A 21,492-nucleotide genomic window follows, 5' to 3' on the forward strand; every position below is an offset into this window, starting at 1 on the left:
TCTCTAGGCTACCAGAAGTGCCACCATCTTCTCACCAATACATCACACTCACTCTTATCTTTGCTAGTGATCCCACTTCTTACCAGGGACCATGCTCTACCTTTCTCATTATTGACTACAACATTTTCCCTCATTTATCCCAATCCTGATACCAGTAACCCTGCATGGCCTCTGTGCTGTCTACTCAGTTGTTTGGGACACTTTCCCATTTGTACCAAAAATAATAGCTGTGCCATTCACTTTCATCTCACTTAATACCTCTCTGTCTCACTCTCTCACACCAACCCCCCACCCCCAACCACACACACAGACACACACACACACACACACACTGGGGTGGAAAAAGTCAAACAAGTGGTGGGCTGGCCAATATACAGCTCCTAACCCCTTATGAGAAGAAAATCTTGATTCTGATCTCTCTGGGTGGCTGATTGCTCATGTTCAAGAATTGGTATTGGAGGGTGACCTTCAGTTAATGTACTGGGACCAAAGACTATCTTCCTTGATTTGATTAAGGACTGCTCCCAACCATTACAAGTTTCCTGGCTTTATTTCAGTGTTAAATGTACTGGCATTACTTCCTTATATCTGCTTCAAAATACAAATAGACAAAGCAGAATTGCTGTGAACATCTAGGTAGGCGCAAAGTGAATGAGCTCTAAGAGAACAAACAAATAGGTCAGAGATGCACCCTGGTCTACTCCATGAGTTGATTATGTCTCTCTGAGCACACAGTGGCCTTGCAGCCTTTGCAATGGTAGGATTTCAGTAAATCCTGAGATGCAGCATTAAAGTAAGTAGACTCTGGACATGTCATGACCGTTCTTAGAGGCTCGCACATTTAGAATGCTGATGTATGGGACCAATGCCCATGTGAAGCCTGAGATCCAGTGTGGAAATCCTTTGGAGTAAGCTGTGTGCTCAGGTCAAGTACCTCCTCCACTCTGATTTCTATATCTAGCTTATTGGTATGTTTGATAAAACTGAAAGTAAATGAGGTGAATTGTGCCATTAATGAAGTGTTTAATAATCTTAATATGTCTTAATTGGCAACTCGCCATGCCCAATGAGAAATTTGCCATGCCACATAACAAATGCAGTGAGTTGTTCCCTATGTCAAGGTAGGCTTCACCATACTTTCCCTGTGATTCTGCAACAACTATTCCCATACTCCACATCATTCAGATCTCTATATGGATTTCACCCAATGTGTCTTATGTTTCTCCTTTGTGGGAAGACAGCGATGAGGGGCATTTTTTTCCTCTCAAACGGTTGTTAATGTGTATAATTCTCTTCCATAGAAGCCAAGCTGAGTCTTTAACTTTCTTTAACTTTGAGTTAGGATTTTGATAGACAAGGGAATCAAGAGTTACAGGGTGCAGACAAGAAGTTGGAGTTGAGACCATAACTAGATCTGAATGTTGGAGCATGCTCGTACGGCTAAGCAGTTTACTCCTACTTCAAACCCTATATTTCTATATTATCCCACTTGATTTTTCAAATAGCTAACTGTTGGATGTTACAAAACAAAAGATATTCAGGAACAACAGCTGACAGATCAATTTACACAAAGAATATCCTATTATGAACATTGAAAACTCTGAGAATACACAATTTGTTTGAGGATGTTTTAAAGGACATTTGATCAAAAAAGACACAGATTTTCATTAATCTGCTGGTTATTCATCTTTGGCACCAATCTGCCTCATATAATTCAGACCTGTGTATTTTCATTATCTTTGTAACTACTATGACCTTGGGCAGCTCTTCAGAACATTCCTGACATTCCAAACAATCTGCTGCCACCACTGTGGATGAATTGTTTTTGTACAATTATCAACCTTTACTAAGTTAGTCTGTTACTTGTATTTATCTCTTTTTATGTCAAAGTAATTTTTAAACCAGTGAACATTTATTTATATTTTGCATTCAGTTTGAGAAAAATAAACTATTTATTTAGAATGAAGACTTAAATTTCAGCTCAAATGGAAACTCTGAATTACACTCACTTATTACATACCAATTCAAGTACTCACTCCTTCACTTTAAGGCCAGAAAAATATTTGACATGTATGTGCAATTCCAGAGTTTGTAGCCCCTATTTGAAAGTGCTGTGTCAGAACTTTTAGTTTTGTTTCTCCTTGTTAACCTTCAGTCATATATTTGCTAATGAATCTGCTCCTGCACATGACAAAGTAAAATGTTCATTAGAGCAGGGTGCTTGCAATCATTAGTCATGCTGTGCCTAACTGATTGGCCATGTTTTGAACCACACTACTCATTGTACAGATACTGGAATGAGGCATTGAATGGAATATTCAATGAGTGTGGAGTTTAATTGACAATTTCCTTCAAGTTAATCAAACTATTGCCATGTAAACTACCATTTACTTATTTACTTTGTTGATCTCACATTAGGAATAGTTGCAGAGTGAAAATTGGAAGGGTAGTGTTCAGGAGTATAGATACAAAAAAAACCCAAAGCGCCTCAATATTTTGCAGGCTGGGTTGCTGTTAGCAGTTGGGGCTTCACAAATTGTTTTGTTAGGCCATGCACATCAGCAAAAAAAAAAGCAAATTATCCAAATGCAGATAGTTCAAATTTAGATATCCAATCTATAGCTGCTATTGCTGCTTCAGAGTTTGTGACCCTTCTTGCCCGTCATTAGCACTGGGGTTCAGCATTATTGTTTTGGAAGCTCTGAGTTAGACCATTCATTCCTATTTGTGGTATCTATTCTTTTGTCGAGATTGTCAACATAATTCAAAAACCAGCATCCTTTCCGTTGTTGAATGCCAGTTGAGTAGAAATGTATTCATTCACTGTCCCATTGAGCTACAGAATCATCAAACAAACAATACTCGACATTAATTGTTTACAAATCTTGGACTTTGTTCAACATAAAATGGGAATCTTTCCAGAAATAAATAGCAGATCCACAAATCCATCTTTCTATCATTTACTAGTATCCTGAATTAAATAGTAATTCAGACTTTGTCTAATATTGAAATTTCCCTAGGATAGGATAGTATTTGTCAACAGGGTATTTGATATTATACATTCCCTCTTACCCACAAAAGTGTCAATGGAACAGGACAACCCTCGTGAAAAAGATATTTTTGCCTTATTAAATTCAACCACAATTTATTTAAACAAAGATTTCAAATTTTATAGAGAAGGCATGTTCCTTCTGGACCAGGCATGATTCCTTTATTTGATTAACTTTCCTGCAGTGATCAGTTCCTTCTCTAGCATTGAGTGACTCTACTAAATTCAAAAACAGATCTTTTTGTGCATTATATTGTGGTTGGGTCCAGGAAAGATGTTGGTAAATATTACAAGGGTCTTTTGATGTCATATCAAATATTATCTTTTTATTCAAACATACTAAACATTAAATAGATACAGGCCAGACATTATTTCTCACATGAGGCTGCGAGAAACCATCTCTTTGTAGGCACGTTGCTCTTACATCACTTTCAACTGATGATGTAAATTATTTTATTTTCTGTATTCATATTAGTCCTTCACACCTCAGGACCATGCATTCCATTAGATGAGCAAATCATCTTTTTCCAGGGCCATTATAACTGATGCATCATCATAGCCACCACCTGAATGCCTCATGAGACAAATAACTTCATCTCCAAAATTCAGGATAGAGTATCTGACCTTGGATGAGAATGAACGGGGGTTTGTTCTGTTGCACTGACTCTCCAGTTGGGTGAGGCCTTAGGCTTAAGGCCTTAGGCCTTAAGCTTTGTCTCTACCCCACCAACTAATTTTAATTTCAATTGAATTTCTAATCCAATTTTTGTGCCGATTTATCTGTTAATATTTATTTATTAAGTTATATGTGGATTTAGTTTTCTTAGCAGGTGACTTTCAGAATGATTGATTTTTAAAACTCTTGTCATGTCATTTCTGGTGTTAGCCGATTTACCAGATATGGAAAATCTCATGAAGAATGAGAACCACTCTTTCTTGGCCTTAAAAATAAATTATCATTTTATTCAACTGAATCAAACCCATTGTCATCCATGAAATGACATTTGTGTAACTAATATTTAGGAACATCAAGGTACTTCATAGGAATTGGTTTCATCTAGAAAAGAATATAGATGAATTTAGATTTTAATAATGATATGAATGCATAAATGTATTTCTGAATGTGAATTTTGGGTCATGACGAGTTTTCCTTCCTTTTTAAATTTCACTTACATCTTAGCTGTGGACCTTCTGGAGAAAATGTTAGTGTTGGATGCAGACAAGCGTGTTTCAGCTGCTGAAGCTCTGAGTCACCCCTACTTTGAACCATTTCGTGATCTAGAAGACATGACTAAGCCTGACCCTTTTGATGATTCTTTGGACCAGCTGAAGTTGTCAGTTGATTTGTGGAAGAGTGAGTAATTATTAAATGATAAATAATCAATATTTCTTGATGTACTCATTAATACCGATCAGTTCGTGGATTGTTTGAAAAGAGGAAAAGCTATTATAAGACAACATGGATCGTATTTAAAAATATTCAAATTCAATTTGCTCTATCAAGACTCTGATCATGTACAAACAGTTCAAAATTATATAGATAAACTATATATCAATTAAACTTGAAGATGTACATTAGAAAGACGTTTAATATAATACTATTATTTTCAGGACATGCATTTCAGGAGGTGATGAAATTTGTTCCCTTTTCAAGTCTAAAGAAGAAACCTATGGAAACAGCATTTTAGATCTGTGGCCACCTTGTCGCCAATTTAGTCTGATACACAATTTGTGAGGGAATAACACATGAAAATGCCACCATCTTTCTTAAATGTTCAAAGTATTCCATTTTTGTAGCTTTAAAACTCTCAAATGTATATGCATGTTTATAAGTTACAGAATTGTATCAATTCTAAACTTGAATCACTTAAATCAAACTGTATCTGATTAGCATTCAATTAATAAGTTTCCATAAAATTATTGATGACTTAAGTGTCGTTGTTAGAAAAAGTGGATGTAAATGTTAGTGTCTCTGTAACAACTCTACTACATATAATAAACAAAATGTTCATTGCACATGGAAAAAAAAAGAATATTATTTTCTTTGGTAAAACTAAAAGGGCTGAGGGCTGACATTATCATTTCAATTTTTGGTGATGGGGCAATGGTCAAGAATTGGCAGCCCATTATATACCTATCCCTGAATTTCAAATTCTATTTATTTCAATCAAAAGGAAAATCTGAAAGTATATATAATAGATTAACAATCCACTACTGAACAATTACTGACTTTCCAGAAATTTAAAACCAACCATAAAATCTTCAGTAGGCATTTCATACCCATTAACATTCATTGTGCATTTTGAATCTCCACTGTAATCATAAATAATGCTAAATTAAAGCTTTGAAATCAATAAATATTTTATTACACTTGTCATATGTAAATGTGTTTTTTTTAATTGTCAAGTTTCTGAAATGTTTATTTCAGTGGATTACTACTCTCTATGTATCCACTTCTTCAAAATAGTCAATTCATCTTCTATAACATGGGAAAAGCATTTGCCTTAAATTCAGATTTAGACTTAAATTAGAAGTTACTGCTGAGCAACTAAAATAAATCTCATCAGTCAAGTGATAGTTTCTTTATAAGTTAATGGAAAGTTATTTGACTTTTTAATATATCCAGTACCATTTGCAAGACCAGCAAACATTTCCCGTTCCAATTCTTTGAAAGGCGGTGATAGCAGCAAATGTTTTGGTTAATCACTGCATTCCATGTAGAAAAGCAGTGAAATTTGCCAAGTCTAAAACCTTTTCACTTTGAATGTATTTTGTGAAGTAGCTAAAGTCTCCAAGAAGATAGTGTTTGATCTGTTTTGTAGGTTAAGTAAAGGACAAGTATTATCATATAGTATTATTAGTTGCAAATTGTTATGTTTTACAATGTAAGCAGTAGCTAATTTTAAGAACTGATGGAAAAGCATATGTTGTATTACTGCTACCATTCTTCCATTTATTCAATAAATGTGTTTGATAATTAAGGTTTAAGACAAAAAAAGTGTATTATGCTCCTCCTTTCTGAGGTGAGAAGGATGAAGTGAGAAAATGCAAATAAAAGCAGCGAGAATGAACTAAAAACACATTCTTTATTGACGTACAGGGCATACTTTAAATTTACCTTGATCTTTGAGATGCGGAGAACTAGATATATACTAAGAACTAACCAACTAAGAATCAAGGAAGCCAAAAAATACAATGACGTGGATACTTGTAGCTTTGTTGACAATATATTACAATATTGCAGGGGTACTGCATTGTCAGAGGTGCCAGCCTGCAAATGAAAAGTTAAACTATGGAGCCATCTGTTAATTCTCTGATCCTAAAGGGCATTAAAATCTAATGCCATGACTTGAAAAGAAGGGAGTTGTTATATAATTAATGTCTTGACCAGCATCAAGAATAAGAGGTCATTTGATTATTCATCTGCTATTTATCAACTACTAATATGCCTAAAATTGTTGCACCTTTCATCTACTTGTGATGGCAATTCATTTTATTTTAAATTGCATAAAATATTAAACCTTTTGGGACATTTCTCAGATGTGGCAATTGCAACTTATTTTTCTCTCTTTGATGAATCTGCTTTTTCCACTTCACAAAAAATGATGTTTTAAGAAATAGAAAATGAAGATATAAACATTCCTGCATGACAACATTGGCTTAATATTGCAAGTTGAAAGCTAATAGAAAACATTTATTGGGAAGTAATGTCCGTAAGATTGCTTGACCTGCTTAAAATAAAATTACAACTTCAATTTAACAGTTTCACTATTACTTTTATTTGCTTGAAATTACTTCCCTTGGAGATTACAGGTTCAGCAACTAAACTATTGCCAAGTAAAACAATTGGATTGTGGCATTAGACAAGGTAGGAAATTTGCAGTTGAAGCTGATGCCTTTCATCTGTTTTATTTGGAATGGCAGTTCTATAGAAGAACTAAACCTGGTTGAATTTTACTTATAGCTGTCTTCTAAAGTACTTGATTAAATAAACAAGTGTCAATAAATATTTGCTGCATAAAATATTAGGTAAATTTAGGCCAATCTGAATCCAATTTATTTTTCTAACCACAACTTTTACAGTTTTGTACACTCAGGTTTTGCTCTGAGAAATACAAAGATAGAAATTAGAACAGGGATTTCTGTCTAAGTCCTGATGAGATTGTAACATGTTATTTTCTGTCTTATCAAAGCAGTGAATATGGCAAAACTAGCAAACTAGATTATAATGTGGATATTTTATGCATTACCATGTTGATTATGCATTGTGTGTGTTGAAAAAGTAGAAAATTTGTTTCTTTCTTAGAGTTGCTATACAAGCATTTTAATATGAATCGGTTCAGTAGAATATTTTTTCATTGCAATTCTGGTGATTAACTAAATGTTTTCATGGGAAATGCAAGAATTTACTAATTATTTTGTATTACATGTGGAATCATTCAATTTTATTTAATTTGTGAACATGTTCATTGTTTCCTCCACCATTTTTTGTTTCGTATCAATATTGAGTAATAAAATAAAAATACGTTGGAAGAATGCATTCAAGATCAGAAAAGGGAAAGTGAACTTTATCTAGATGTCATTATTGCAAGCAGAAAATACACAAAACAGATTTTCCAGAGTCAGTTAGTTTAGATAGTATTGCCAAACACAAGTAGACATTTTTTGTTAGCTATGTTTTAGCAAAATAAATTATGTTTTAAAAAATATTGTATGGGATGTGGGCAAGATAGAAAAAAATGAAATTTGGAACAAACAGACTAGACATGATCTTATTGAATGGGATTGCAAGTTCAAGGGGCTAAATGGTCTGCTTCAGCTCTTATTCCGTATGTCTATATATTAAACTACCCTTCATAATTTGGTGTAGTTCTGAATTTAGGATGTAGGGACGGTCATTGATGATGTGGCTGAGGGTGATGCAGGCCACTGCTCTGAGAAACTCCTCAGTAAAAATAAGTAGCATAGGAGAAATTATTGAGACTAAAAGTTGGCAAATCCTTGGGACCCAATGACCTTCACCCTAGTGTCAAAACAGATGGCTACAGAGATAGTGGATGCATTGATAATCATTCTTCAAATTCTGTTATGGTGCCAGCAGATTACATTGCAAATGTAACCTTATTTAAGAAAGTAAGGAGCAATAACACAGAGAACTACAGATATTTTAGCCTGACATACATAATTGGGAAAACAAAATATGTGATTACTGGATGTTAAGAAAATAATCTTCAATTAGACATAGTCAATGCATATCTATGAATGAAAGATCATATTTAACAAACCTGATAAGGGTTTTGTTAGTTATTAGCAAAGTTGAATAACGGGAACCAGTGGGTGTGGCTTTCTTTTGAATTTTCAGAAAGATTTTGATAAAGTTCAATTGAGGTCAGTAAATCAAATTAAATGCATGATATCAGAGGTAATATATTAGGATGGATTGAAGTCTGGTCAAAAGGCAGATTGAATGACTCCACAGTGGCTGGTATCCCATCACCAAGTCACCCTTTATTTTCTAGTGGAGAGTCCTTGACACTGATCCAGCTCCCTCAGATGCTCCTGTTTGTATCAGTCAGCTAGGGCTCCTGGACCAGATTAACAGCCCCAATCAGGGAACTAAGGTCCACCTGGCTGACCCTGTTACAATCACTACACCTTTTCCCCTCTGAATCCGAGGACATAGGCTAGTTCTTGTTTTTGTAGCTCGTTCTGGGGGATTTTACTGCTACTCCAACCTTGCCTCTGTTACACACGTAGCTCACTTCTTGTACCTCGCAAATCTCAGAAAAAATTAATTTCATTCTTCAGGTGGCAAAGACATTGAGGCGGCGACATTGGCTGTGTCCATCTCCGATTCGTAGGTATTTTCAACACTTGACAGAGAGGGAGAACCCACGGGTTCCAGTACAATCAGTAAGGCTGTTGAGAAGCTGGGCATGTTTTGATCCCATACCATTTGTGAATTTGCAGCTTTTGTATGTGCTTGTTCAACCTTTATACATCAATGGACTTGATCTCGCGTCTTTCACCAGTTTCATTTCCCCTTCTCCCCAACATCCTCGATCCATCCTTCCAACTTGGCACCACTCTCTTGAACTGTCCTACCTGTCCATCTTCCTTCCCACCCATCTGCTCCACTCTCCTTTCTGAAATATCACCGTTACCTCCCACCTCCATCTACCTATCGCATTCCCAGCTACCTTTCCCCAGTTCTACCTCCTCCCATTTATCTCTCAGCCCCCTTGGGTAACTACCTCATTCCTGATGGAGAGCTTACGCTCAAAACGTCGACTCTCCTGCTCCTCGGATGCTGCCTGACTGGATGTGCTTCTCCAGCACCACACTTTTCAACTCTGATCTCCAGCATCTGCAGTCCTCACTTTCTCCTCGCCTTAACCATGCCTCTCACACATGTACGGCCATTCCTGTAGTTTCCACATTAAATTTTGTCTGTTGAAGAAAATGTCACTCTCAATTAGCAGTCTTTTGTACAGCATTGTGTTCTTGATGCCATTTCACCACCCTTCCAGGTCTGGGAAGATCTGATGCAACGTGGTGTGGAATGTTCTCCCCTTTAGCAACTCTATTGGATCTATCTCTATATTTCTTGATGTTTGGCTCGATAATCAGGTAGCAACTGGGACAATTTGGCATCTTGTGAATATTAGGCTTTTTTTTAAGCCTGCGTTTGAAGTTTCAACTGCTGTTTTTGCCAGACTATTTAATGATGGATAGTGTGGAGCTCTTCTTATATAACAATCACCACTTGACTGTAGGAAATACTCAAGTTCCCTGCTGGTATACAATGGCCCGTTACCTGTGACCAACACTTCCGGGAGTCTGTGTATTGCAACAGATGCGCGTAGCTTTTCTATCATCATCTTTGTGTTTGATGATTGAACTATATGCACGTCCAGCCACTCTGAGTGGGCATCCACAAAGACTAATAACATTGAGCCCATGAAAGGACCTTCACAGTTGATGTGTACCAAGTCTAGGGTTTACCCAGCCATACCCCAAAATGTGGGGCTGCTGCTGGTGGTAATTCTTTTCATGCTGGCACTCTGGGCACTGCCTTACCAATGGAGCTATGTCTGCATTCAATCCTGGCCACCAGATATAACTTCTTGTCAACATCTTTATTTTGGAAACCCCTGGGTGACCTTGATGGAGTTCAGCCAGTATCTGACTGCACTTTTTGCTCAAGATAATCACTCTTGCTCCTCATAATAATATCATTCCATCCTCTACTGTGATCTGGTCTCTCCTGCTTCAAAAAGGTTTCAAATCTGGTTGTGATGACCCTTTGGTTTCCTTCATCACCACCAGCTGTCTCAGTTTTGCCAAGACTGGATCTTGCTATGTCTAAAGTGTAATATTGTCAGCTGTGACTGGAAGTGTGTCCAGAAAATTTAAAACCATTACAGTATCACTGGTGGTATCTGCCAATAGGAGACAGCTCAATGCAGCTGCATTTGCGACTTAGCCTCCTGGATGGTGTTCCAACTTGTAATTATATGCACTTAGAATTGGAGCCCACCATTGAATTCGGCCTGAAGCTACGGGATGCACTGCCTTATCCTCTTTAAGTAGACCTAGCAGGGACTTGTGGTCCATTATTCTTAAAAATTTATGTCTGTAAAAAATTTGGTAGAACTTTCTGACTCCAAATAAGAGTACCAAATCTTCCTTCTCTATTGAGCATATTTACACTCTAAATTAGCCAGAGTCCTGGATGTATATGCTATTGGGTGTTCCTCTTCAGCAGGCCACCTATGAGCTAATACTACTACAATACCATGTGGGGAGGCAGAAATATATCTCACTTGGGATCAGAATGTTTGTTCACTTTCCTGAAAACTGTGTGTCTTGGCTACGCGACCATTTCCAAGGCTGACCCTTTTTAAAGAGTTGATGCAAAGGTACCAGGATGGAGGCCAGGTTATGTATGATAATAATTCACCAGTCCAAGGAAAGTCCTTAGAATCTGGTATACAGACGTGGGAGTCAGGGCACCTTTAATTGCCCTCACTTTATCTTCCAATGGGTGTAATCCCCTTGTTGACTCTATAGCCCAAACATGGTCACTTGGGTTGCTTGGAACACATTTAATTCCCTACTAAGGCATGCACCCACTTGGAGGAAGCATCTAAAGACCATGTCCAAGTTCCCTAAGTGCTCCTAATTGGTCTTCCCTGATTACCTTATCATCTGGATAAATGGTAATCTGGGCTAGACCTTGTAAAATGTTCTCCATCATCCACTGAAAAATTGCACAGGCTGATGATACCCCTTATGGGTATTAATTGTAGCATATTTCTGGGAGTTCTCATCTAAATGCAATTGCAAGTATGCATGGCTCATGTACAGCTTTGTGAAGGACAACCCCTGCTAGCTTTGTGTATAAACCCTCTATGCAGGGGACTGGGTATTTATCCTACTGAAGAAAAAACAGATTACTATTTGTTTTCAATCCCCACAAAAGTGAACTGTTGGTACAATTGGCGCTGCACATTGCTCAGACAGGACTGGTTTGATGATTTCTCATTTTCCAGCCTTCTGATTTCTGCCTCTACTTTTGTCCTGAAGGCAAGTGGCACTTGACAGGTCTTGCAGAATCATGGAATTGCTTCCTGATCAACATGCAAGGTATCCTTGGCTCTTTGACAGTCCCTAGATTTCCCTGAAAAACCTCTGGGTATTTAATTCAGGCTTCAATCGGGCAGCCATTTTCTAATCAAAAAAATGGTGAGCCAATTGATTAGATTAGATTCCCTACAGTGTGAAAACAGGCCCTTCGGCCCAACCAGTCCACACCGACCCTCCGAAGAGTAACCCACCCAGAACCATTACCCACCAACTAATGCACCTAACACTATGGGCAATTTAGCATAGCCAATTCACCTGACCCGCACATCTTTGGACTATGGGAGGAAACCGGAGCACCCGCAGGGTACCCACACAGACACAGGAGAATGTGCAAACTTCACACAGTCACCTGAGGCTGGAATCAAACCTGGGACCCTGGTGCTGTGAGGCACCCGTGCTAACCACTGAGCCACCGTGCAGTGAATCGTAACCAATTTCACCTTCATCAGGAGTGCCCCCAGGAAGTTCCTGACTCGCTTTCGCTCATTCACATCGAACCCAGACGCCTGGCGAGCAGCGTGGGCCGACCAGTAAACTCTTTCAAAGGAGCTCCAGCGGTTGAGCGACAGTTGGGCTCTATCCCAGCGACTCCGAGTTTCCTCGACAAATTCCCGGAGTTCCTCGAGGGGGATGAGGGAGAGATTGGTGGGGGACACCTGGGACTCAAATGTTACTGCAGACAGAGTCCACGTTGTCCTCTGTGTCTGCCACCGATCCCGAACCCTCCTCCGGGAGGTCACCCTCGGTCACTGACCCCTCCCCCACCGAGAGGATGGGAGCTGGTCCGGCACCACCAACTGGCCTCGAACCCCCGGCGACCCCACCACCAGGGTCACCAGCGGTACCTTCCTCGGCGCACCCCTTCCCAGAACGCCCCGAGTTCTGGTCATCAGGCGGCAAAGGCTTGGGGCTCCGCTCCTCTCCCAACACCAGGACGCCCGGATCCTCAGGGAAAAGGTCCTCCCCCAGGGCCAAGGCCCCCAGAAAAACAGTCTGGGAGGGAGGAGCAAGGATAACACCTTCCTCTCCTCCACCGCTCAACAACCCAGCAGAGGGTCCTCTGTCGCCCGCACCACGGCCCGTGTGGTTTTTAAAAGTCCTCCCCAGGGGCCGGTGGAGTCAAGGCAGCAGGAGGCCCTGCTGTAGCCCCTGGGGGTTTGGGTAGGTCGGGCCGCAGTGCAGGACAGTCGACAGGCACCATCAGCTCATTACCCCCCCCCCCCCCCCCGTGGTGGAGGTGGAGGTGGATGTGGGGTCAGTGGGGCTAGGATCAGGTACGGGTTTGGGGGTCAGGGTTCCCGCGCCGGGGCGACGCTGGCACGGCCGCAGGGGCATTGTCGTGCCGGGGCGGGGCAGGTCATGGGCTAGGTGTCGGGGAAGGGGATAGGGTGGTCTCCCCGTGGGCGGGCCTGAAGCGTCACGTCTTTTTGAGCGCCTTCTGGCTGGTCGGACACTCACCCCCCTCCCTGCCGGAGGCTGGAGCATTGGATGCCTCCGGTGCCCAGGCTTGCGGTGTTGACTTCGGGGGAGGGGGAGTGGGTGCGGTGGCGCCACCATCAGCCATTGGTGAGGGCTGGGCAGCCTTCTGGGTGGGGCAGTTTTTCCTCATGTGCCCCACCTCGCGGCACAGGTGGCACCGCACTCCGTCCGCCATCCAGAAGGCGCGGTAGGCTGCGCCCTCGTGGAGGATAATGAAGGAGCCCTCAGTGACCTCCTCCCGGGCCAGGCAAATGAACACCTGGCGTGGGAAGGAGTATATGTGTCGGAGGGCAGGGTCCTTAAGACCGAGCAGGAGCAGTTGGATACCTGACCGGATCTCCCCCAAGGTGTTGAGGTGGGGGAGAAGGAGCTTGCTGGCAATGAAGGCCTCTGGGCCGTAACCTCCAAAGGGTCAACGGGAAAATGTGTCCCGCCCACAGTGAGCCCCCTCTCCACGGCCAGGTGGACCGCCTGCTCGGTCTTCAGGAAAAAGACGGCCTTCCCGTACATCCGGGCCGCAGCGACGATGGCCAGTGGGCTGACCACACTAGCCATGGCCTTGCTGCAGGCCTTGATGGACATATTGGGGTGGGGATAGGCCTCTACCCCCAGGCGTTTAGTCAGGTGCCTGAAGGGGGTTTGGGTTGCGGCCGGGGTTGGGACAGCCGAGCCTAAGGCAGTGGCTACCCCGGCGTAGGTGTGGGTGGGCCCCACGACCTTCGGGCTCGCCATACTCTGCTGCTGGGTGTTGAGTTGGGCCTCTGGCAGCAGCAGTGGTGGAGGCTGTGGGGAGAGTCCCAGACAGTGACGGTGGAGACCGGCCTCAGGCAACAACAGCGGTGGAGGCAGGCCTCAGGTGAGTCCCAGGTAGGCCCTCGGTCGCAGTGGTGGGGGGCAGACCTGTTGGGGAGGGTCCCAAGGCAAGTCCCAGGCAGCCCCAAAATTGAGTCCCAGGCAGCAGCAGTGGTGGTGGTGGAGGTTGTGGGGAGGGGCCCAAGGCGAGTCCCAGGCGGCGGTGATGGAGGCAGGCCTCAGGCAACAGCAGCAGTGGAGGCAGGCCTCTGGCAAGTCTGGCAGCGGTGGGGGGCAGACCTGGTGGGGAGGGTCCCCAAGGCGAGTCCCAGGCAGCAGCAGTGGAGGTGGGCCTCTAATAACAGCAGCAGTGGTGGAGGTCCTGGGAGGGGCCCCAAGGCAAGTCCCAGGCAGCAACAGTGAGGCAGGCCCCAAGCAGCAACAGGGACAGTCCCCTTCAAGGAGGAGAGTCCTTGCACGTGCACGCACACAATCACACACTGATCCAATTCTCAAGATAGGCAAACACCCGAGTAGCCAGTGACAAGCACTGCCCTTCACATCAAAGGGCAATGCTGTGTGATCAAAACAGTGAAGGGGAGGGTAGGGACTAAATCAAAATAGAGTTGGAGGGGGAAATAATGCACTCCACTCCCAGCGGCGCCCACCTCTCCCTGAACAACTCCAGGGTGTTGGTGGACGCCGCGTGCTCCTTCTCCAGAGACACCCGGGCCCTAATGTAACCGTGGAAGAGGGGCAGGCAGTCGGCCCTAACGACCCCCTCCACGGCCTGCTGCCTGGACCTGTTGATGGCCAGTTTGGCCAGGCTCAGGAGCAGACCCACGCGGAGGTCTTCAGACCTGTCCTCCCTCCTCCGTACCAGGTGCCCGAAGATCAGGAGCGTGGGACTGAAGTGCAACCAAAAGCAGAGGAGGAGGTTTTTCAGAAAATCAAAAAGGGAGTGCAAACGCCCACATATCCATGGTCCACGAACTCCACAGTGCCACAGAACAACACTGCTGTTCTTTTTTTTTCCTCTTTTCTTTCTTGTAGTACTTATTTTTTCCCCAGCACCCACGGTGTGTGTGTGCAGGTGTGAGACACAGTGAAACACTCCTGTTCTTTTATTTTATTTTATTAAACAAATTACAAACAGTTTACAAACAACATTTACAGCTGTACACAAAAGACAGCAATTTTACGAGGGAGAGGAGCAGCAAAGCTAAGCCCAAAACCCTACCATTCAACCATTTTACAGGGAGATGAGGACAAACCTCAAATCCCAGTTCCACATATGACAAGACAGTGACAATGACATTTGCACATTAGACAATACTGTTACATACAAAAGTGCAGACAATACAGACCCAACAAGACCCCGCCCCTCCCACCTTCCGACCACTCTAAGGCAGCCTGCCCCTACCCACCTTCCGGTTCTCAGTCCACCCCATGCCCCTTCCAGTTCGCAGTCCGCCCTAATACACCTTTCGACCACCTCTAGGACAGCCCACCCCGGTACCCACCCAGGATGACAGCGGTCAGGACGGCCTACCCACCTTCCGGCTTCACTAACCACCCTCAGCACCTTTCGACCACCTCTGGGGCAGCCTGCCCCGGTACCTGCCCAGGGTGACAGCGCTGAGGATAACACTCCTGTTCTTTTTTTCCATTAAAGTGACTACGGTTTATTTTTTTTTAACCCCCGCACTACCGCCTAACTGCGGTAGTGCTTATTTTTTCCCCAGCACCCCTGGTGTGTGTGTGCAGGTGTGAGACACAGTGAAAGACACAAAGCGCACGAATCTTTATTCAATTTCTACCACCGGGAAGATAGGAAAACACCCGAGTGGCCAGTGACAAGCACTGCCCTTCACATCAAAGGGCAATGCTGTGTGATCAAAAACAGTGAAGGGGAGGGTAGGGACTAAATCAAAATAGAGTTTGAGGGAGAAATAATGCACTCCACTCCCTGCGGCGCCCACCTCTCCCTGAACAACTCCAGGGTGTTGGTGGACGCCGCGTGCTCCTTCTCCAAGGACACCCGGGCTCTAACGTAACCGCGGAAGAGGGGCAGGCAGTCGGCCCTAACGTCACCCTCCACGGCCCGCTGCCTGGACCTGTTGATGGCCAGTTTGGCCAGGCCCAGGAGCAGACCCACAAGGAGGTCTTCGGACCTGCCCTCCCTCCTCCGTACCGGGTGCCCGAAGATCAGAAGCGTGGGACTGAAGTGCAACCAAAAGCAGAGGAGGTGGTTTTTAAGAAAATCAAAAAGGGAGTGCAAACACCCACACCCAATATACACGTGGTCCACGGACTCCACAGCGCCACAGAACAAGCAGTTGGGCTGGGAGTCCGTGAACCACCGCAATCTGCGGTTGCAGGGGACTGCTGCGTGCAGCACCCTCCACCCCAGATCCCCGAGAGAAAGGGGGAAGGACTCCCGCGTAGAGAGCCCTCCACTGGGGATCCCCACCGCCCGGTGGCAAATGGGCACGCCAAGGCGTGTCCGGGCGGTGGATGAGGGAAAAGAGGTGGAAGGTGTGCAGCAGCAGTCTATACAGGGCCCTCCTTTTTATATCCTTGAAAGGAACAAAATTAAAATTCCGGAGGCGGCTCAAGTTGTGGGGCACAGGCTCCCGCGGGAAGTACGGGGCCTTGGGGCCAATGTGAAATTCCGTCCGGGCTGGGATGAGCGCGGACTTTGGCCAGTCCTTCAAAGTATTATAGATCGAATTATAGTAGCAGTATCCATGTTTTCTATTATTTATAGTCTGTGCCCCTATATCAGTGGATAATAAAGATTTTGGAATTTTCCAAGTTTGCGGATGATATAAAACTTGGGGTGAATGTGAGTTGTGAAGCAGATGCAAAGAGCCTTGAAGGGGATTTAGACAAGATGAGTGAACAAGAGTATGGCAGATGGAATACAGGCCATTCTGCTATAACGCGCGTTTCGTTCACACAAATTTGCTGTAATGCGATTGAGGAATTGGGGACACTGTTTCTAAAGCCAAAACTTGTATACGTGTGTTGGATGAAATACAATTATATCAGCAACACTTTAAGTGCTGTTTCTAAAGTGTAATTTTTCTATAACACAAGAATGCTACTATCGCGTTGTAGAATAACTACCAGTATAATGTGGATATGTGTGAAGTTATCGACTTTGGTAGGTGAATAAAGTTGCAAAGTATTTCTTAAATGGTGAGAATGGAAAGTATTAATATCCGTAAGGGATCTAGGTGTCTTTGAATGTAAGTCAGTGAAAGCTAGCATACAGGTGCAGCAAGTGATTTGATGGAAATTAATACATAAATGTTTATCACCAGATGATTTGAGTACAGGAGCAAAGAGGTTTTGCTTCAACCATCTGGAACACTGATGAGACAACATCTAGAGTACTGTGTGCAGTTCTGGTCTCCTTGTTCAAGGATGAATAGACTTGCCATAGAAGGAATGCAGCAGAAGTTCACCAGACTAATTCCAAGGATGTTAGGATTATCCAGTGTGGAAAGATTGTGTTCACTGTCCTATATTCTGTGGAGTTTAAAAGAATATGAGGCATTTTCTTGGAAATTTATGACTTTTTAAGGGGAAAGACTGTTGATGAGAAAGGATGTTTCCCTTGGCTGTGGGTGCTAGAACCAGCACACAGTCTCAGAATAAAAAGCAAGCTACATAGGACTGAGATGAGGAGAAACTTGTTCACTCAGAGGGTGGTGAATCTTTGGAATCTTAACCTACTCCAGAGGGCTGTGAGAGTTTTGTCATTAAGCAATTCTATAACAGATTATGGGAAAAGTATGGGAATATGGCATTGAGGTATGATCAGCTATGATCTATAAATGTGCAGCAGGCTGAAGGGGCTATGTGGCCTACTCATGCTCCTATGTTCCTGTCATCTGAGATGATTGGAATGTACCAATCACAACTAGTTTCCTTTGTGTTGGTATAATTGCAGCCAGTGCCAGGTCTTTCCTTTAACAGTCATCAATTTTATTAGGTATCTTAGTGTATTAGTCAAATGTTGCCTGATAGCAGCACAGTCAGTGTTACCATGCTTTGGAATTCAGCTCTTTTGTCAATGTTTGGATCAAGGGAAGGATTGAGGTCTGGAACTGAGTTGTCCTGACAAAACCCAAATGAGCGCATCAGTGAGCAGATTATGGGTGAGAAAGTGTTGCTTAAAATATTACTAACTACATGCTCCATTAGTTTGCATATGACTGGAGAAAGTTGATAGGGAATAATAAAGTGGGTTTGTGACTAGGGCATACCTTGGCACACTTGGACGCTTTTTCACTTTGGCGTGTAGATGCCATTGTTGCAGCTATACAGAACGGCTTGCTGGACATGTAACTAATTATGGAGCACAAGTCCTATGCATGATAGCCAGAATGTTGTTGGGAGCAACAACAGATTAGCAATATCCAGTTATCTTAGTTGTTTTCTTGATTTCAAATTGACTAAAGTGAATTTGAATTGTGATGCTGGGTCGGGGGGGGGCAAGATGGACTATCCATTTTGCACTTCTTTGGTGTTTTGCACTTCAATTGTTGAGGATATTCATCTTGTTACATGCTTATTCATGATATGATGTGGCAGAACTCCAGAGCTTTGATCTGATGTGTTGATTGTGGGCTTATTTAACTATATGTAAGTATGGAACTTACACAGCTTAGCATGCATTTAGTACTGTGTTGTGGTTTAACCAGAATTAGACTTCATTTATATTTGCCAGAGTTAATGCTTTACAGACGAACTAGAAAATGTAAGATAGAAGGTGCACAGAAGACTGTAATAACAGATTCATGTGAAATAATGCAGCATTGTCATTAAGCCTTAGAAAATTCGGGCCACTGACAGACATGGGGGTGAATTTTACTGGGTGTTTTGGTGGGCACATGGCATTTAAAACATACTTAGTGATAGCTTTAATGACTTCCTGACCATCCAGACCAAGTTACCATAAAATGGCAGGCTGGTGTACTCCAAAGTTGCTATTTATGCATTTTTAATTAACCGATTTTTCTCATCAACCTGTTCAGAGATGTTGTTACACACCTCTGCAGCAAGTGGGCTTGAAGCTAGACCACCTGGTCCAGGATAGAGACACTACCACTGTGCCATAAGAGGGTCCCTCATTGGCCATTTAAAAAAAACTTTTTCTAATCAACCTGTTCAGAGATATTATTGTAAACCTCGAACAAATGGCACTTTAACCCATGCCTCCTGGTCCAGGGTAGAGATACTACCACTGCACCACAAGCAAGCCCCTTACTTACCATTTAAAAAAAAGGAATTGAGTGTGTTAACAAGTCAACTGATCTAGCCTATGCCATAATATGGTTGACATGGGCAGGTGGGCAAATTTAAATGAGGGACAGGTTCTTTAAAAGCTGGCCTATATGCATCTGGGGTGTTATCATCCATTTTATCCCCCTGCTACCAAAGATTCCCTCCCCCCTTCTATTTATCTGCACTTCCTCCTACCCCACTTCCATTCCTAAAGAAGGATTATACCTGGAAAACCCCTCCTTCCACCTACCAGCCAGTAGCATTCTTCCTATCAACCTACCAGGCTGTACCTACCATCTGTATTGACCTAACACTTTCTCACGACTCTGTGTCCCCCTCCTTTTCTCTTTATCTGCAGCTCCACAATCCCCTATCTCCATTCCTGAAGGGTTATATTCAAAACGTGGACTTCTCCACCTTCTGATGCTGCCTGGCTTGCTGCACTCTTCTGGCCTCCTGCTTGTCGAGTATGAATTCCAGTATGTGCAGTTTGTGTTTCTCTCTACCAAAATTTGATCCCACCACTAAACTCTCCAATACCTACTTTGGCAACATACTCAAGTCACACTTGAGTCCTGATCCACTCATCAAACCTTAGATTTTTATTTAACACGATTAACATGCTTGTCGACTTATTGGCCAATAGAAATCACGTGATGGAACATTTGGCCATACTCTCATTGGCCAATTGTAATCATCTAGCTGAATCTCCCGCGTTTTTTTATAATTAGTTGAGACTTCTTGCACTTGTATGGTACTATTCTATTTTCAATTGGATTTCAGGAGCGTCTTGTGCAGTAGCTGCCAGGCTGATCAAACTTATTGCACTCCGCATTTTCCCCCTCGTTCTTTAGCCACATTTTATTTCCATTAAAAAGGATATTTCTAGCCAGCTAGGCAAAAGAACCACACCCCCTCCTCCCCAAAGTCAATTGTTTGCACTCTAATAACTTCATTTATTCAGTTAACATTCCAAGTGAACTAATTTATTGATGGAAAATTTTACTTTAGTAGCAATTTTAATTCAAAATCGAAACGACAAAAACAGGACCGAGACGGTAAGGATAAGTATAACACGTTGAAGGTAAAAGATAAAATATATGATCCATAGTTATTAGTTTAATGCAACCGTTTTCTTGCACTTTTATGATGCTCTCAGTGGATGTCATAAGTGTGGCAATCCCCGACCTTGGGTTTCAAAAAGTAACTTAATTTTCAGGCCTTGGTAACGGTTCCTGGGGATGTTTAAACGAAGCCTTTTACTCTTAACAGGAATTAGGAACAGCGGGAGACATGGAAAACGCTCGGTCTTTCATTTAGGGGGGAAAAAAAGTCGGGGGGGGGTCTGTGGGAGGGAGCACTCGCCCGCCCGTTATTCGAAGCCTGGCAGCAAAGACGCAGCCGGATTTGAAAGGGAGCGTCCGCCCGTTGATGTGGAGGAGCGGGGAGGTTGTGGTTTGTGTGAGGGAGTGGGGCAGCCCCAGACCAACCGCCACTCTCCTCTCTCTCGTCTCCCTCCTGAAGCTGCTTACTGCCCCTGCACGGGGTTTCCGCGAATGCTCGGGTCATGCGCAGGGGCGTGTCCGGCCTCTGATTGAAAAGAGATTTTTTTTTCTCTCTTTTCCCCCCCTTCCACCTTCCCCTACCCTCCCCCACACCCGCCCCCTCCCCCAACAACAGCGGCAAAAGGTTCGCATTTCTACCGCTATCTTACGTACTGTTCCTCGCACTCAAATCTCCATTAAAAGTCCGCCCTCCTCGCCCTGAGACATCCGCGGGCGCACTATGAAGCGCTCCGTATCAAGAGGACGACATATTAAGCGTTGAGTAGCGGGCACGGAACGGCAGATACCAGGCGCTTCGGTGCCATTAGTAATCATTTGTGTCCTGGAGAGTGATCTCCCACCCCCCACCTCCCTGTCCGACTTTGCATTCAAGGTAAATGGCGTTTGTTTTTACGCGTTTGTGGGCGTTGGGTTGTTGTTTGCGGATTGGGAAGTGAAGCTTTTGGATCGTGCTGCCGCCATTAGGTGGCGAGTGAAACGCACTGGGGTCAGCCGTTAGAGGTCTGTAATTAATATGCTTTGGGGGTCGCTTGTTGTGGAAATAGTCGCCATCTTGTTCTACAGTAAATTCTCTCCGTCCAACCGATGGGGGCGGGGCCAGGGACTAGGTCCCGCCTCCGCCGATTGGTCAGCCGATGGCAAACCGCTTCCTGATTGGCA

General features: G+C 43.4%; 2 protein-coding genes across 3 annotated transcripts in view; both read left to right on the forward strand.

The window, feature by feature from the left end:
- Positions 1-5,390, forward strand: part of LOC140467296 (mitogen-activated protein kinase 13-like) — a 74,510-nt gene extending 69,120 nt beyond the window's left edge. Inside the window, exons 11-12 of the mRNA XM_072563561.1 lie at positions 4,230-4,403; positions 4,661-5,390. Coding sequence (XP_072419662.1) covers positions 4,230-4,403; positions 4,661-4,737 — 251 coding nt within the window. The 3' untranslated portion in view covers positions 4,738-5,390. The remainder of the gene's footprint in view (positions 1-4,229; positions 4,404-4,660) is intronic.
- A 15,499-nt stretch (positions 5,391-20,889) lies between these two features.
- Positions 20,890-21,492, forward strand: part of brpf3b (bromodomain and PHD finger containing, 3b) — an 84,736-nt gene continuing 84,133 nt past the window's right edge. Inside the window, exon 1 of one of the 2 annotated variants that reach the window (XR_011955391.1) lies at positions 20,890-21,205. The gene's annotated coding sequence lies outside the window, so the exon portion shown is untranslated. The remainder of the gene's footprint in view (positions 21,206-21,492) is intronic. The other variant, XM_072563563.1, reaches the window with a different exon arrangement.

Source organism: Chiloscyllium punctatum, chromosome 45 (genome assembly GCF_047496795.1).
Source record: "Chiloscyllium punctatum isolate Juve2018m chromosome 45, sChiPun1.3, whole genome shotgun sequence".
Classification (NCBI taxonomy): Eukaryota; Metazoa; Chordata; class Chondrichthyes; order Orectolobiformes; family Hemiscylliidae; genus Chiloscyllium; species Chiloscyllium punctatum.